This window comes from Xyrauchen texanus, chromosome 24 (genome assembly GCF_025860055.1).
Source record: "Xyrauchen texanus isolate HMW12.3.18 chromosome 24, RBS_HiC_50CHRs, whole genome shotgun sequence".
In the NCBI taxonomy this organism is placed as follows: domain Eukaryota; kingdom Metazoa; phylum Chordata; class Actinopteri; order Cypriniformes; family Catostomidae; genus Xyrauchen; species Xyrauchen texanus.
In genome coordinates, this window is record NC_068299.1 from 11799488 (window position 1) to 11817899 (window position 18412).

The window sequence follows — 18412 nt, forward strand, 5'->3', positions numbered from 1 at the left end:
ATAAAAATGGAGAAGTAAAATTAAAACAGCAGCTTTAACTGAAACTTATTGATGCAAAATTCCCATAGCTAGTGCAATTAGATGTCAGTGATATAGCATATTTTTGGGCAATATGAAAACCTTTTTTTTTCATAGTAAAAGTTAAACTGTAGTGGTATTTGTAGTAAAACTATAGTAAACACGTTTAATATGATGGATGGGTTACCGTGGTTAAATTATTGTCTGAGGTGTTTGTTATAACGAGTACTAGTCTAAATATATTTAGAAACAATAAGACATTTTCCATCACTCTCTTAAGCAACAATGTATCTGTACTGGACAACACTCGAACCCCCCACGCCATTATGATAAACGATCAGTCAATGGGAGCGTCCAGTCGCGTGGCGTCGCGTTGTCGCTCCTCTGATGACTGTGAACACTTCCTGGTCCAAAGTTGTATGTGTACATAAATCAAAGGAAATTGAGTATGCAGTCGGATGGTAAACTCTCGTTTGGGAATTACACCTCAACGGACCGGTTTCGCACACGCACGTCTCTAAACTGGGTGAGCGAGAAGAGAAGTTAAATGTTATAATTAATGTCTCAGTGTTGACACTTCGCGAACATGATACCAACAGCTGAACATCTTCCAAGCAACGGAGCCCTAAAGTCTCATTGTGAACCGAAACTACTGAAAAATTACATTGGTGTGAAAAATGGATATCACAAAAATATACAGGTATGTCATGGCTTCACCTTTGCTTCTTTACATAACAAATGACATAAACTTTGTATAAGGTAAAACTTGTTTTGAAAAAGAAAGTTAAAGAAAACCGCTGTCTTGTAAAGCTGAAGTTTTACAGTTAACACTGTAACTTTTCTACAACGGTAAAACGTATTCTTTGTTTTCAATTCCTAGAGTTGATACACTTGTCCTGTAGCGTCAGGGAGTCCGACTCGGTTCGCATGAACGGTTCGTTTTTACGGATCGCTTCAGAGAAATGATTCATCCATTCGTTTGAGTCATCGCTCAAAATTGTTCCCAGAAGTTATTGCTCGCGCATAATTCATTTACCAATATGAAAATGTATTTAATGCATAGTAATCTCAGGTTAACTGGCACTATGGATGACTTTTCATTACCATGGTTCTATCATTACGAGCCATTTCTACAAAACAAACTATGCTAATTGTAATGTAACAGCCTATGTGTAGGCTATTTTGTGTTATGAAACATTAAACACATTTAAAAGATATATGTTTATGTTGAAGTTATAAGTTAGGGTGCTCTAGTTTATTTATTTTTAGTATTTTGTGTAAATTTGAGTTCCATTTAAGTGCTGTCACCACAAGTGAGACCCTGACTGTGTTTGTTTGTTCCAGCTATATTACAGTAGCATCAACATGATATTAACCATGTTTTTGGATAATAATATCATCATCATCATCATGTTATGTTGCAGGTGCAAACAAATGGCAAGATTAACGGCTTTCATCAGCCTCGACCTAGGGGTGAAGATTCATTCGAGCAGGCCCCCATGTATGTGGCTGTCCTGACTTACATGGGGTTCGGGATTGTCACCTTATTTGGCTATTTCAGGGACTTCTTAAGAGCTGTTGGCCTGGAGAAGTGTAATCAGGCACTGGAGAGAGAAGAGCAAAAGGTAGGTTTACTCTTTATAAGAATATTTACCATCTTAAAGTTACCCTCATGTATGGTAGAGTTTACTGGAAAACAATGTTTTTTTTGCTATATAATTCATATAAATTGTATTCATGGGATTTCGCATTGGGACGTCAAGCAGTATTCTATGTCCTGATGAAAGCTGTATAGTCTGTCGATAAGTGATGGCTTTTTAATATTTGTTTCCTAATAAAATAACTTTGCATCAGAGATTGAGTGCCTTGCACATTTTCTACTTCAATTTGATGTTGACAGCTGCCCCACATGATGGCAGTGAGCACCTCTCCTTATTGTATTCTTTTTGGATATTTTTTAAACCAATATAGCAGTCTTCCAATTGGATTTTTATTCAAGCAATATTTTATATTTAAATATTTTACCTTTATCTAATGTAAAATCTAATGTGTACTGCATTTGAAGGAATGGGTTTATTCAACTTTATAGGCATCAATGGCAGAGATTCAAGTACCGTAGTTAAGTACTTCATATTTAAAAAAAAAACTTAATGGAAGTATGTGTATTTGGTCAAACAAAACAAACAAACTAGATTATTGATGCTATTCTGTAAATGTCACATTGTGCTGTCTTCCTGTCATTTCTTTAATTTGCACACTGAGTATTATGGAAAATCTCTATGGCTGCATTCACACCGCAGCTGAATGTGGCCCAAATCTGATTTTTTTCACACACACACGTGACACAGACCTGTAAATAGGACGACAGTGTGAACAAACCAAAAGCACTTCAAATCTGACTTTTTAAAATTTGATCTGGGCTACTTTCATATGTGGAAATAAATATGATGCGTATCTGATTTTTTCCAGATGTGTCATCAATCTGAACCATACCTGTCAACACTCCCAATTTTACTGGGTTTCTCCTTATTTTCCACCCCTTCTTCCACTGTACTCCCGATTTACAATTTCTCCCGATAAATTCACGATTTTCTGCATCCACACTTCACTCATACGGGATCGTCCCTTATTTAAATATCAAATGATGCATCCCATAATTAATAAATACGGGCCGAGATTTGTCCCGTAAGCTGGTCAGATGTCGTCACGCCGAAATCTTTCCAGATCGTTAATTTAACATTGATATAATTTGAATTTATTTTCTGGTGGGTAAGGGTCATCTTAAAAGTCCACACATTGTGCTAAAACTGTAGATTTTTTTTTTATTGAAAAACAGAAGGTTCAATATAAATGTTCAATAAGATTGGATCCAACAATGTATGTGAATGTATGAATACAATCACTGAGTCATAAAGACAAGAAGTACAGGTGAAAGATAAACATAAATAAAATAAATAACCAAAAAAACGTAAAATACATGTAAACCAACACAGATGTATACGTAAATAAGATAAATATGTTAAATGATCGAAGAAAATATTTTTTTATAGGTCATGGGACAATAAAGTTCTAAGCATATGTGAAAGGATATATACACTTTTTATTATTAACTCAAAAAGCATTTATTGCTATAACTGTGAAGGATGTGGAATTGGTCCATCTGAATACATGGTCAGTTTCTTGGTATTATTCATCTTCAATGTAGTATCACTGACCGGTACTGTCACTCACTATATGTAGGTTACAGTCTGCGTGGTGCACCTACTCCCTACAGGGGAACCATCTTACCCTAGGGGGGCACCAGAAACTCCACTGATTGCTGTTCCTCGCACCACGATATGACTGTTATGGTTTAAACCTTTCATTTCAAATCATGTCTTTTCTAGTTAATGCATTCAGTTCCTTTTATAAGATTCAGTGGTTCGTTTGAATTTAACGTGGTAAAAAATGTGCGTGATAACATGCAGATGTATATTTAGCCTAGAGGTAGATGTTACATTGCTCTTTGCTCATGTCATTCGTGCAGAAAATATAGTTTCTATTTCTCAAATAGTATCAAAACGTGAATGTAAGCAATGGTAGGCTAATCAGAAATAATTACAGATAACAACTCCGCTTACATATTGCCATTGCCATATTGCTGTTCTTTTATTTATGAGGTCTCGCTTCAGTGGTAATTAAATTCCAAATGACTATTTAAAATTACTTTATCCATCTGGTCTTCCATCACCTGCTGATATTTCATTAGATAGTCATTAAGTGTCCTATTCAGGTTAAATAATAATAATGATAACTGCCAATAACAATTTTAATATGATAATTCATTATACATATTAAAATAATTGACATGGGTTTGTTATACGCATGTTCAGGGAGTGTAATATGCATGCAGGCCAGTTAACGAGCATTGGCTGTTCAAAATTGTGTTTGATATGGGCTACATTTAAAATGCTGTGTGAACAACCTTACAAAAAAATCAGATTTGAGTAGAAAATCAAATTTGGGCCACATTCAGCTGCGGTGCGAACATAGCCTATATTGAGTTCTGTCTTCACTCAGATGCCTCTTTTATCATAATTCACTTGAGTCTTTTGACGTTGAGCTTGTAAGATTGTGAAATGATATTTCATTTCACGGGCAATATGAGCGCAAATCAATCATCTGTGTTCCGCAACAGCTTTCGGGTCCTTGAATAACGTATAACGTGCGAATAAGGGCAGCCGGTGGACTTTCTGGTGCCCTCCTAGGGTAAGATGGTGCCCCACTAGGGAGTTGGTGCCCTAAGCAGACTGCATAGTCTGCTAATAGGGAGAGGCAGTGCTTTCAACGCCTATAGAATGTAAGAAATGCAAGTGGCTTTAAAGTTTTCCATGTTGCTGTTGTGTGGATTTTGCTGTAGCTGACTTCTTCAACTCACTACTATGATGCAAAGCTTCAACTGGGAAAGGTATACGTCTCTTCCTCGGCTGACGTAATTTCTTCAGCGATTTGATTATGCATGGAGTCATGTATACTTGGACAGAGAAATGACTACTGTAGCAAGACAACTCAAAAAGGCAGTTTGATTATACCTGCCCATGTAAATGTACTAGGTGATGCTGGATATGTTGGCATCCCATTAGCATTTAAGAGAAAATGTAGGCTACATATGGACTCAAATGATCTCACAGCATTTCTATTCTCCCTATTTGAAATAAACGTTCTACATCAACGTTTAAGTCAAAACACCAGCAAAGCTTTAATTAGTGTACAGCTCTCTATTGTAATAAATTAGAACAAAACTTGGGTGAAGTAATGAGAGCACAGTTTTTTGTTTGAGCTTTAAATTTCATGTCTTGGTCTTTTAAAAGAATGCTTTCTAATGTGAATTTACCTGAAACAATGGGCAGATATCAGATACCTCCTAAGTGACCAGCAAAACTAATGAGTAACAGTCAAGAGCTAATGCAAAACATGTAAAAGTCACATCGCAATTTGTTGGGCCTATGTTATTATCTGTTTTCTTAAATGGATAATTCACCAAAAATGACAATTCTGTCATCATTTACTCACCCTCATAGTGTTCCAAACTTGTACGACTGTCTTTCTTTCATGAAACACAAAGGGAGATGTTAGCCAGAATGGAAGTCTCTGTCTCCATTCACTTTCATTGCATCTTTTTTTTCTCTCTATACAATGAAAGTGAATGGTGACTGTGACTAACATTTTGCGTAACATTTCCTTTTGTGTTCTGTGGAAGAAAACATTTAATAAGAGTGTTGAACAACATGAATGTGTGTAAATTATTACAAAATTTTTCTTTTTGTATGAACTATATTAACATAAGCTGTCTTCAGAGCAGTTCAATATGGTTAAATAAAGGAAACACAATGAGGAGTTTGCACAGCCTCTCCCTTGGAGAGTTTACTTAAGGGCAGGTAGACTGTGGGTGAGTTTCACAGGACTCTGATACTCACTGAATGGATGGTTTGAATAATTTACTAGTTTGTATCTCCCTCCACACAAACTATTTTTATGGCTGATCTGGGCTCATTGCCTCTTTTTTTATAATTGATAGTGCAGATTGAGGAAGGGCAGCACACAATGCTACTTTTATAATTGCATCTGGTCATTATGTTTAATATTGATTTCTTTGTATTACAGGACTTTGTTCCTCTTTACCAAGATTTTGAAAACTTTTACACCCGGAACCTGTACATGAGAGTCAGGGACAATTGGAACCGGCCCATATGCAGTTTACCCGGTCCAGTTTTTGATCTCATGGAAAGGGTCACTGATGATTACAACTGGACTTTCAGGTATATTAGGATTAATGCATTGCATTAAAACAAGCAGTTTTGAACAGGCCCAAATACAATCTGCACTTCTTTTTTTTTTTTTACCGCACAGATTTGGTTGGGAAATCTTAGGAATTCTGCAGACTGGAATGTCTTAAACACATTTTAAAGTACTACACTCATTAGTCACTTTAGGCATAATCGAATTAGCTGATTATACTTTTAAAAGCAGGCACGCAATATTGTATGTCAAACTTTGCAAACGATTGTCACTCCAATTCAGCGGAAATACGCAGAGTTGCCGTTACAGATTCTATGTGGGCCTGGTTATGAGGAAGTGTATTTGTGATAAACTGAAGTGTTAGATCCCAAATGAATTGTTTTGTCTCATTTCTTCCATTTTGTTTTGAAAAACAACACTGCAACATTTCTTGCACCAGCAACCCTAACTGCTTCCTCTGTAATACACACAGTTACTCCTTTATTATACCCATTGATTTCAGTTCCTGCCTGGGCTACGAAAGAACTATGTACACAATAGGCTTGTCACTCAGGATAAATCAATATTAATAACGGCTTGGTTGGTTGATATGTTACTACTTTGACAGGTTAACAGGGAAAACGATTGAGAACGTCATAAACATGGGCTCTTACAACTATCTGGGTTTCGCTGAAAACAATGTTGACTTCGTGAAAACCGTAGCAGAGAAGACCAAGCAGTACGGGGTGGGGGTCTGCAGCACAAGACAGGAACTAGGTATGTGTGTGGTTGCACCACAACTGAAATGTACTTACAATCACACCAAAAAAAAAACTGGTTACACAGCACCCAGTGAGTGTGTGTGCCTTTTTTATGTGTGCTTGCTCAAAAACAAGCATGGTAGGCTCTTTAGCATCTCATAGCAAATTCTTTACATTCAACATTCATGCCATTGTGGTTCAGTTAAAGATTTCATAAGCATGACAAAAGCATTTTTTCTGTTGTAATCAGACCAGATTTGAGCAGTCTTCACAGAATTCCTCCTTCACATTTAGATGTGAAAAGTTGTTCCTTGGTAATTTATTAAAAGGCACAAACTTCCGGTGGTTTTATAATGCAAGTTGATGATTGACTGGACATATGGCATATGTCTCTCCATAGATTTATTACATCACATTGTTATGATTAGACAAATGACCCTGAATTGTCTTTCAGGGGCTACCATGCATACCACTTTTTTTTTAATCTGGTGCAGTTTGTTTAGGTTAAAGGGTTATTTAACTCAAAAAAAGAAAATTCTATCGCCGTTTACTCACCCTCATATTGTTTCAAACCCATCTGACTTTCCCCTTTCAATAAAAATTTCACTGAATGGGAAAAAGAAGCAATGCAAGTAAATGGCGACTGAGCCCTATATTCTGCCTAACATCTTACTTTGTGTTCCACAGAAGAAAGTCATATAGTTTTTGAACAACATGAGGTTGAGTAAATTAATTAAAATTTGCAAACAAAATTTTGTTTGCACTGAAGGAAAGAGGTGGAATGGTTTTCTAGGTATATCTATTGTTTTGTTTGGTTGCATGTTGGGGTTGGCATCTGGACATAATTGTGGAATTTTAAAATTGTGTGTTCCAGGCCATGTCTTCAAAATGAATGAATGTCTTTGTTGAATATAATTATTTTATTTGAGCTCAGCAAAATAATAGTCATAAATAATCAAAGTGATTTTTGAAAACCTTTATCCAGTAATCACAAACCACTGGAGAAATAATGGAAAAATCATGGAAATGTGTTTGTTAAAAGGTTTGGGGCCCTATATGATGGTGGTTTAGATATTATCTGTGCAATGACACTGTTGGAAATACTTGTGATTGACGAATGGCGTGACTGGTGTTCTACAATCTGGTTATTCTTGTTTGAGTATGTGAAATTTTTTAGCTGCTTGAGAACTGTTGATACCTGTTCTGAGATCAGCAAGCCCAAAAAAATATCACATGTCTGATTCACGCGTGATCTTACACACACCCTTGCTCGTCATACATACAGTTGAAGTCAGAAGATTACATACACTTAGGTTGAAGTCATTAAAACTAATTTTATAACCGCTCCACAGATTTCATATTAGCAAACTATAGTTTTGGCAAGTTGTTTAGTACATTTGCTTTGTGCATGACACAAGACATTTTTTCAACAGTTGTTTACAGACAGATTGTTTCACTTTTAATTGACTATATCACAAATTCAGTGTGTCAGAAGTTTACATACATTAAGTTAACTGTGCCTTTCAGCAGCTTGGAAACTTCCTGAAAATGATGTCAAGCCTTTAGACAATTAGCTTAGCCTATCTTAAAACTCAGTGCCGCTTTGCTTGACATCATGGGAAAATCAAAAGAAATCAGCCAAAACCTCTAGTCTGAACAAGTCTGGATTATCCTTGGGAGCAATTTCCAAATTCCTGAAGGTACCACGTTCATCTGTGCAAACAATAGTACGCAAGTACACCTTGGGACAGCGCAGCCATCATACTACTCAGGAATGAAACACATTCCGTCTCTTAGAGATTAATGTAGTTTGGTGCAAATCAATCCCAAAACAACAGCAAAGGACCTTGTGAAGATGCTGGAGGAAACAGGTAGACAAGTATCTATATCCACAGTAAAACGAGTCCTATATCGACATAAACTGAAAGGCATCACCCAGAAGTTAAAACTCGACTGGAAATGGTTCTTACAAATGGACAATGATCACAAGCATACCTCCAAAGTTGTGGCAAAATGGCATAAGGACAACAAAGACAAGGAATTGGAGTGGCCATCACAAAGCCCTGACCTCAATCCAATATAACATTTGTGGGCAGAACTGAAAATGCGTGTGCGAGCAAGGAGGCCTACAAACCTGTCTCCGTTAAACCAGTTCAGTCTGGAGGAATGGGCCAAAATTCCAGCAACTTATTGTGAGAAGCTTGTGGAAGGCTATCCAAAACATTTGACCTAAGTTAAATTCTTTTTTAAAGGCAATACTAACAAAGTGTATGTAAACTTCTGACCCACTGGGAATGTGATAAAAGAAATAAAAGCTGAAGCTGAATCATATTCTCTACTATTATTCTGACATTTCACATTCTTCAAATAAAGTAGTGATCCTAACTGACCTAAGACGGGGAATGTTTTCTACGATTAAATGTCAGGAATTGTGACATGGTGCATGTAAACTTTTGACTTCAACTGTACACACCAATTGATATAATCTGATCTGATATCAAATCATTTCCCAACTAAAGTAGGCAATCTATGCAATGACTTCACTACTTTAGTTAACCTCAGCATGAATGTAGTCACAAAAACAGACTCAAAACCACATGTCAGGATCAATTGTCATGTTGGTATTATTTGTTATAAGAGTGTGAGCAAAGTCCTTTTCCCATCATTAATTATTTATTTGAGGGATTAATTTATTTTCTGCATCACTTTGAGGTTGACTGTGTATTTGGATACATTTCTGCTGGCACTCTGTGATATGAGCAATAACAGCTAACCCCATGACTCCTTATTAAGACTAATTTTTTAATTAGAAGGCTGTGTACTGTATGTGTACATTTGCATGTGCATTTTTGCAGATTTAGGAACCACAGAATGCATCCCCACTCTACATAAACAACTACTTCTAAATTTGTACTACAAAGTGGTACTTTATATCCCAAATTTACATCAGAGTACTGTTTTACAATGTTGGGTAATGGTTTTTTACTGTTCATTACTGTGACCGTTGAGACCGTGTTCCTACTGAAGGATCAGTAAGGTCCCTGTTTGCTTTTAGTGGTAGGTTTTAAAACTTTAGCAAGAATCATTTACAGAATTCTGCATGTAGTCGAGTCTCGTTATCTTTGGAATTCATTGTGTGTGTGTCTTTCAGTCGCCCAGCACTAATTGAATGTACAAGTAGACAATCAATTTTAACATTGCTTAGAGTCAGAGTTGTCAAATGGCAGCATCACCGACTCAAGTATGTGACACTTAAACATGGAGGAGTTGACAACATAATAAGCCATTTAGGTGTCAGATTTATTGTTTCATAAGAGCTGAATGTTTCACATGGTGATGTATTTAGTGTGCAATCAGTAAGTGGCAAATAACTTTCACAGATTTGACAAAAGTTGTCTTCCTGGAGGGGTGCATAAGCAGCTCAGAATGTTTGTTTAAGATTGACGTTTTTCTTTTTTTTATGTTGTGTGTGTGTTCTAGCTGTAAAGTTCTCTAAATCATCCTTATAGCTGTTGGACTGCTGTTCTAAGTGGATAAACCTCTGGTTTTATGTGTTACTTTCCTGTGGTTGGATTTATAATAAGGTTACCAGGTTTAAAGAATTTACATGATCACAACAAGACTCATTGTGATAAGTGCAGAAAAGATTAGGAAGTAATTTTATCACAATTCTCATGTTAACATGTATAAAGTCTTGTGGCAATGCTTTTGAGATATCTGTAACTTTCTGTATTTAAAGTTTATTCCAATGCATTGATGGACTTCCACTATGTGTATTACTGAAAACATGATATTTACTTTTTTGTACAAACTGAGAGACTGTGGTAATTGGTGGCATGCCACAGAAGCCATCAATATCATAGAGCGTAACCTGTATTGAACCAGGAACATTCTTTTAAGTTTTCAAAGCTGAAATAAAACAATTTCAATCCATTTAAGTTATTTACATACTTTGTTCCTTGGTGCTTTAGAAATCAATGATGTTAGCTTCAGATGTTCAGAGAACTTAATGTTTTATGGGAAATTTCTGCTGTTTCTGCCTTTGTTTACACTCCAGCCAGGTGAATGAGATCTCCGTGGGTTTTTCTCTCATTTCCCACGTAATTGGACTTCTATAATTCCCCAGTTAGAAGTCATTATACCCATGTGGGTTTCTTCTGTAAAGCAAGCTTCCTGATATCACACTCAAAGTGCAGTGTAGTTGCCCAGCATTGATTCAGGTTTAATCAATCACATCACGCTTCAGCATATGCTGTGAGTTGGAATGATCAGAGAACCTGGAGTAATTGATGGTGTTTGAAAGTCCAAAGCTCTCTTCAGGAATAATTTTAAGAGAAAAGCAGGGAGATGCAACATGTTCTCACAGCGTAACACTCAGTGTTCTATCCAAGTCAAGTCAAGTCAATTTTATTTGTATAGCGCCTTTCACAACACACAGTTTCAAAGCAGCTTTACAGAAGATCAGCATTAACAGAAGATAAAACTGTAATGTCTATAAGTTTGATGAATCATCATTCTGTAATTTAGATAAAATTCGATTGTAATCATGTTTAAAAATAAGTAATTAAATAATAATTGTATTAATAACCCCAGTGAGCAAGCTGAATGCAACTGTGGCAAGGAACACAAAACTCCATAAGATGTTGATTTAATGGAGAAAAATAACCTTGGGAGAAACCAGGCTCACTGTGGGGGCCAGTTCCCCTCTGGCTAACATCATGAATATAATGCTAATATTACTTATGTATAGTTAAAGTCATGGTTTAAAATTATTAAACTAAGTAAGTGTTAATCCACTGTTGGCTTCTTCAGTGAGAGATGCTCTTTGCCAGGTTTTATTGCTTTAAAGCACTTAAATGTTTTAGCTGGGTCAGATGGAAATTTTTAGCCTTTTTTTATGGATGGAGATTGTAGAGAGAAGACAGGAAATGATAGGAATAGAGGGGTGAATGAGAAATGTTTATTCAGTTAACATGCTCCATTAACATGTTCACAGGAAGTTTACAAGACAAAATGTCCTTATGCTGATGCAGTGCCATTTGGGATGAGTAAAGTTAAAGGAAGTTCATCCAAAAATTATGTGTAGGACTTTCTTTCCTCTGTAGAACACAAATATATGTATAATAATATCTCAACTCTCCATACAATGCAAGTGAATGTTGACCAAAGCTTCAATTGTTTCAAATGTTACTGATTTTTCTGTGTACATCTTGCCATTGCAGTCTTATACAGATAATACATCCTAGGGCTTGAAGCATGCACAGAGTGCTGGATTGCACTAGGAAGTGTTATCAAGCATGAAATCATGATTGCCAAGAAGACCACCAATGTCATGATTTATAGTGAAAAAGGATACATTTTGGCCTGTTCTTGCCCAAAACCATTCGGACCACTTTGGCAGACATGGATTAAACCACTGGAGGATTATTTTTATGTTGCCTTAATATGCTTTTTTGAGCTTCAAAGTTTTGGTCACGATTCACTTGTATTGTGTGGACCTACAGAGCCAAGTTATTCTTCTAAAAAGCTTTGTTTGTGTTCTGCAGACGAATAAATTCATACACAAATGGGATGGCATAAGAGTTAGTAAATTACGAGATCATTTTCATTTTTGGGTGTATTAATCCCTTAACATTAGTGGACTGAACAGCAAGATGCATTTACACTTGGTCGAGTTGTATGCATTTAGTATTGCTAATCCTCTTTAATGCGTCTTGAAGGGTATTTACGCTAGGTCTTTTCATGATTGGATAGCTTCAAGTTAGAAAAACAATAAAGTGAAGAATTGTAAATGAAAAACATTGCTTTCCATTATGTGCAGAATATAGGTTACCATTTTAAAAACAAGTTGAAGTGCTTTGACTCTTTATATTCTGTTTATTTGGGTCTTCCATTTAGGAAGATATCACACTGCTATACTCGTAGTAATAAAAAGAGAACACGAGAATATGGATATACGGTGCATACCTATAGCCTATTTATGTATCTATATTTGACCTATGATGTCCAAATTAGTCTGTTGGTTATAAGAGTATCACATGTTCAGATTTTTCTGTCTTCACGTTTAGTCACCAACATTGTGACAGTATTACATGTCTGGACATTATGTTGATCCCTGAAGGCACCTATAGAATGATTAATAACCTTTTACACAACACATTCTGACAGATCTAATGTATTTCCCCTAAGTTGGCTCTGTCTGAGAAAATTAGAATTACAAAAGCTAAAGGAGATGTGCAGAAAATTCCAAGCTATTTGACCTTTCGCGAAGCTCTGAGTTACCCAGAGAGGATACCCGCAGTGTTTTCTTTTAAAAAAAAGAATCTTTCAATAAATCTGGAGAAGAGCATGTTATGAATTAAACTGTAAAAGCCCTCATTCCCAAATGAACATATAACATCTGCAATGACACATTTGCTCCAAGGTAAATTAAAGCTAATAACAATGTTAATTCGTTTAAATATTGATTCAATTCACAGTCGCTACAGTTTTTAATCACAATTTCTTTCACTAAAAACTTTAGATAAATATGCAATACAATATCACTCTTCATACCAGCCCATGTATAAATATTATTCATTCTGTTTACGAGAATATATTGCCAAAAACCACGTCGTTCACGGCAATCACCCATTCATTCCAATGTGGAGTTCTGTAGGGCTTGTCAGAGCAAGTAACTGTAACCAAGGGGGGGCGGAGCTTAGCGAAGGGTCAAGCATAATCCGTCCAGGATTGTGAATGTGGTCAAATCCATTCTTAAAGTGCAATACTATAGAACTGTGTTTTCCGCCAGCTGCTCTGCTAGTGGTATGGAAGTCTGATTTTTCTTCTCCCACATCGTGCTTCGCTAACCTAAAGAGCTGCTGTGAGGTGGTTTCTATTGAAACTGACAGGTCCGAAATGGCTTAATTTATCTGTTTACCAATGATTGTTCAGGTGTTTTTAAATGTTATTTGTATTTATTTTTCTTCCAAGGAAAAATAAATGAGACTATTGTTCTTGATCCCATCAAAATGAACCCATCGTTCACGGGTATTGGTCCTGAATATCTTTTGTGCTGGATGTGGAGAGTTATGGCCTTGGATTGTATATGTTCAAAAGGGTCCTCGAGCTAAAAAAACCTGTTGACGAATAACCCATTTTCTCACATAGAGACTCTTGTAATTAGTGTAATCTAAGACACTTTAGGTAAGAGCATCTGCTAAATGACAACTTCTATTTCTTGATCAATTGTATCTATTTTACAGGCAACTTCAGCATCCATGAGAAACTGGAGCGACTTGTTGCGGAGTTCTTGGGCATGGAATCTGCCATGGCATTCGGAATGGGCTTTGCCACCAATTCCATGAACATTCCTGCTCTGGTGGGAAAGGTTAGTGTTTAAAAATTAACCATTAATCCTTGTCGGTGCCTCTTTTTTTTACATCTGTCTGAAATATTTCGGTTTAAGAAGTGAGCACACAACTGTAGTATAAACGTATTTTCTTGGGCTGTCTGCCATTTAATAGCACTATAAACAACTTTTCACGCACCACAGAATAACCCAGTGAACCAGTACACAAAACATACCCTTGTTAAAATTAATTCGTAATCAGATAAACCATTGAGAACTGACAGTGATTGTTTAGGGCATCTCATTAGTGTGTTTATGCTGGGCCCAATGATGTGTTCGCCGTAAGCTGAAATGAGAAGACCCCGGTCACTGATTGAGATGGGGACTGAAGGATCTTGAGATGTCAAGAAACTGGTGGGAATGGTGTTGAGGGGGTGTTTCTCCTCAAGGAAAGCCACCTTGCAGCCTTGAAGTATTGTTTAAGCAATGGGTCGTACTACTTCTGGCATGTGGAGGAGGGGTCAATTCAGAGCCTCTCAAGGTAAAGAGGAGGTGACCACAGCTGTTATTGTTAGATCAGGCCATGTTCGCCCAAGGGCAAGCTCTGCAGAAATAAGGACATCATCATCAGCCCTGCCTGTCCAGTTCCCATTGGCAAAGCCAAACTCTGGCTCACACAGAGAGTAAAGTGTCTACTTTGTCAATTACAGTGTTGGGGAGTAACTAACTAAAAGTGATGCTACTAACGTACTATATATATAAAAAAAGAAAAGAAAAACGTGTTTCTAGCAATGAGCTTTTTGTCTAACAAGTAGCAGTGAGTCATGACAGAACACTGCATTAGTGGGTTTTTTTGTCACATTGTATTGTACACACTGCCTTACAACAGAGCGTGCTGAGGCAATTATCAAATGCACTCTGCTGTGTCCTCTTATGTAGAATTATGATGTCTTATTCATTCTTGTGAAACAGTTCTTTAGATGGTAGCTTGGATGTAGTTTAAAGTCAATGTGTAACACCATTCGCAACGCATTTTACTTATGCAATCTAAACTATTGTACAGTGACACAATATATTCTGTGAGACTTTATTTTATTCATCATAAAATGATTGGAGAATGAAAAGTGGCTGTTACATGCCAGAATGGAGCCAGGTGGATGGACATATACATTTTTAGTTGGAATAACATGCATAGATAAATTGTGCACAATAAGACTGGGAATAAGTAAATCAGGTCCATGTTGACTTCAACTACTTTAAATAATGAGTAGTAGGTTTTGCAAACTAGCTTCCTCAACAAACCTCCCTTTTTGAAGTGCCATGTTTCATGGCTGTCACAAGTTTGCTTAGTGTTGGGTTTATGCTTAGAAGGACTTTATTGAGATGGTACAAAAGATGGTAACAATCACAAATCAACTCTCACAATGTGATTCTGTTACTTATAATAACACTACGTGTTATCTGTGCATTGCTGCTTCAATATGTGTTGCAGTAACATGTGTCTGTTTCCAGGGCTGTCTGATCCTGAGCGATGAGCTAAATCACACTTCCCTCATCCTGGGAGCCAGGTTGTCGGGGGCAACCATTAGAGTCTTCAAACACAACAGTGAGTACAAACACACAATATTATTTCACAACAGGGAGGAAGAGCACTAGAGAGAGACTGTGTCTGTAATTATGAGTGTAATTATCTATGCACTGTAAAAATGTTTTCCTCATTGTTATGGCATCATCTCTGTTTCCATGCTTTTTACTCGTCACTATATTCTGTCATTTAGTTTCACTGAGTTGTAATCAAGTTGTCATCCGGTTTTGTTTTCATACCTGTGTTAGGCGCAGCACATAGTCGTACCGCAAGGCTTATCCAATTGAGAGCAAGTGCCATTTTCATGCCTGGGTAACACACAACAGGGCGTGGTTGGTCTGTGGATGTATGTGCACAGGTCCATGGGTGTTATTTGTGAAAAATAAGTAATTGCGCTTAAGACGTCTATTTTCAGAGTCTAAAATCAGTCAGTGCATCTTTACTCTTTCCTTTCTTCATGTTTGCTGAAAACTGCTGTTGCAGTAAGTGTTTTTAATCTTAATTTTAAAGGGATAGTTCACCCAAAAATGTAAATTCTCATCATTTACACACCCCATGTCATCTCAGATGTGTATGACTTTCTATCTTCTGCAGAACACAAGTGAAGATCTTTAGAAGAATAGTTCATCTCTGTAGGTCCATATAATAAAAGTGGCCAGAACTTTGAAGGTCCAAAAAGAACATAAAGGCAGCATAAAAGTAATCCATAAAACTCCTGTGTGTCCAGAGCTCCACAACACACATGGTTTCAAAGCAGCTTTACAGAAATTCATGCATTAACAAAAAATGTATAAAAAATTATATCTATAAATTCTTGGATTGATCATTGTGTAGTTTAATTAAAAATAATTGTAAATTGTGACTAAAATTTTAATTAAATGTTTTTTATAATCAAATAATTCTTTTTTTTTAGAACCCCAGTGAACAAGCTGAAGGCTACTGTGGCAAGGAACACAAAACTCTGTAAAATGTTGTTTTAATGGAGAAAAATAATCTTGGGAGAAACCAGACTCACTGTGGGGGCTAAACAAAATGAATATGCCAATATTAGTTATTTGTCTGCAGTGCAAGTCATGGTTTAAAGTGTGTAAATGAAGTAAGCGTTAAGGTCCAGTGTTTAAAAAAAAAAAAAAAAAAAAGGACAAAACGGGACATGTTTGGTGATTTGGTGACGGTTTGGGGATTCCAACTCAGGAATTTTACTTTTTATTAACAGAAAATAAACGTGATCACTTAAACCACAACGTCGAAGCTTCAATTTAAACACTCAAATGTTGAAACACTGCAGCGGCCAATAAACAAACCGCACCTTAGCTGGGCTCTCTCTCCCTCCTTCGGTGGACTGGGCTGTCTTTTCTCCCCCAACTCTCACTGTGAACATGGAACAGGTAATTAGTGGCAATTCATCTCAGGTGGATGTCCTTACTGCTTTCCCTCTCCCCAGATGGGTGCTTGACCACGCCCTCACCTCCACAGTGACTAATGTCTTTGAAGTCCATCCTGGATTAACTGCAGAAGATGGCATTGATGAATTGTCCTTTGTTAGGTGGATGATGAAGGCTTTTGTTGGCAATGTTTCATGCATTCAATTTCAAAAGTGTAGTCCATCAAAAGACAAAGGTGATGCAGGCAGAGATCAATGAGGTGTATTTAAGTCCTTTTTTTACTGTAAATCTAAACATTTACTTCCAGATTCTGGTTTGAAAGTGACTTAGACTTTCACATTCCACCACCTACTGGTTGGGGCTGGCCAAAGTTAGAGATTTATAGTAAAAAATTTTATAAATATTGAAATGTTTCTCACCCTTGTCTATCAGATCACTTCTGAAGACATGGATTTGACCACTGGAGTCATATGGATTACTTATTCGCTGCCTTTTATGTCTTTATGGACCTTCTGAGTTCTGGACCAACAGAGCTGAAATATTCTTCTATAAATATTTGTTTGAGTTCAACAACAGAAAGAAAGTTATACACATCTGGTATGGCATGAGGGTGAGTGAATGAGAGAATAAAATTTTTTTTGGTGAGCCATCCTTTAAATTTGATAGAAGTAATCTTTTTATTTCAGTCTGAATCCTCTTACCAGTTAAACTTTATCATGTTAAGTATAATGCCTCACAATTCAGTTGGTATCTGATCCAGGATCCTCTCGATTGTTCAGAGCACCCAGCTGTAAGGACATAAATCGGAACCTATGCATATAGCCCATTTACACAAGCTACCAACGTCTAATGAAGGAATGTCTTCATTTATCGCTTAGCGTGCACTTTTTCGCCAACCCACTTACACCTAACCATAACCCAACTATTCCTTTGAGGCAGCATTTAAAATGTTTTCTTTCTGGGTTAAACAGTTACAATGTACAGTATGCATAATCGTTTCAGTGGGTTCACTTATAACTGTTCAACTGAAAATCCAAGGCATTTGTAAATACTGAGGTCATCTTTTCTAAACGTATAATGCTGAATACAAGCATTAGCCTGCAGCAAGGAACATATTTGGTATTCCTTGTTTTTGGATTAGCTGTGCTTTAGGGAATCTAGTGGTTAATGGTGTTCTTGTGTAGCTGTAGGAGAACTGTTTTGCATCTTTCTCCAGAGGAATGAGGATAATACATGATGCATGAACAACAGAAGCTGGAATGAATTCTGACAACTACATGTAAGACTCGCTAAGGGCTCCTCACAGCAAACCCCGGAGACGCCACTGGATTCTGTCTGACCTGGAAACAGTCTTGATAACAAAGTTCAAAGATAATTTGCAACTTTCTCAAATTTTACGGCAGAGAAAGTTTTCCTTTTTTTAAGGAAAAAACTTCCTACAAAGTGCTTACTCTTGGAGATCTACATTCTGGCAAAAATTTTGAAGCAGAAATTGAAGACCTTGATTAGCTGGTTCAGATGTATTAGATTCGGTGGAACTAATGCTGTGTCCCATTTTAAGTTAATAGGCAAT

The 18412-nt window shown here is 36.8% G+C and overlaps 1 protein-coding gene across 1 annotated transcript in view; it reads left to right on the forward strand.

The window, feature by feature from the left end:
* Nucleotides 1-417: 417 nt before the first annotated feature.
* The window catches only part of LOC127618277 (serine palmitoyltransferase 3-like), a 44733-nt gene continuing 26738 nt past the window's right edge, over nt 418-18412 (forward strand). Inside the window, exons 1-6 of the mRNA XM_052090652.1 lie at nt 418-718; nt 1443-1643; nt 5662-5816; nt 6404-6552; nt 13784-13908; nt 15382-15475. Of these exons, the coding sequence (XP_051946612.1) occupies nt 605-718; nt 1443-1643; nt 5662-5816; nt 6404-6552; nt 13784-13908; nt 15382-15475 (838 nt within the window). The 5' untranslated portion in view covers nt 418-604. The remainder of the gene's footprint in view (nt 719-1442; nt 1644-5661; nt 5817-6403; nt 6553-13783; nt 13909-15381; nt 15476-18412) is intronic.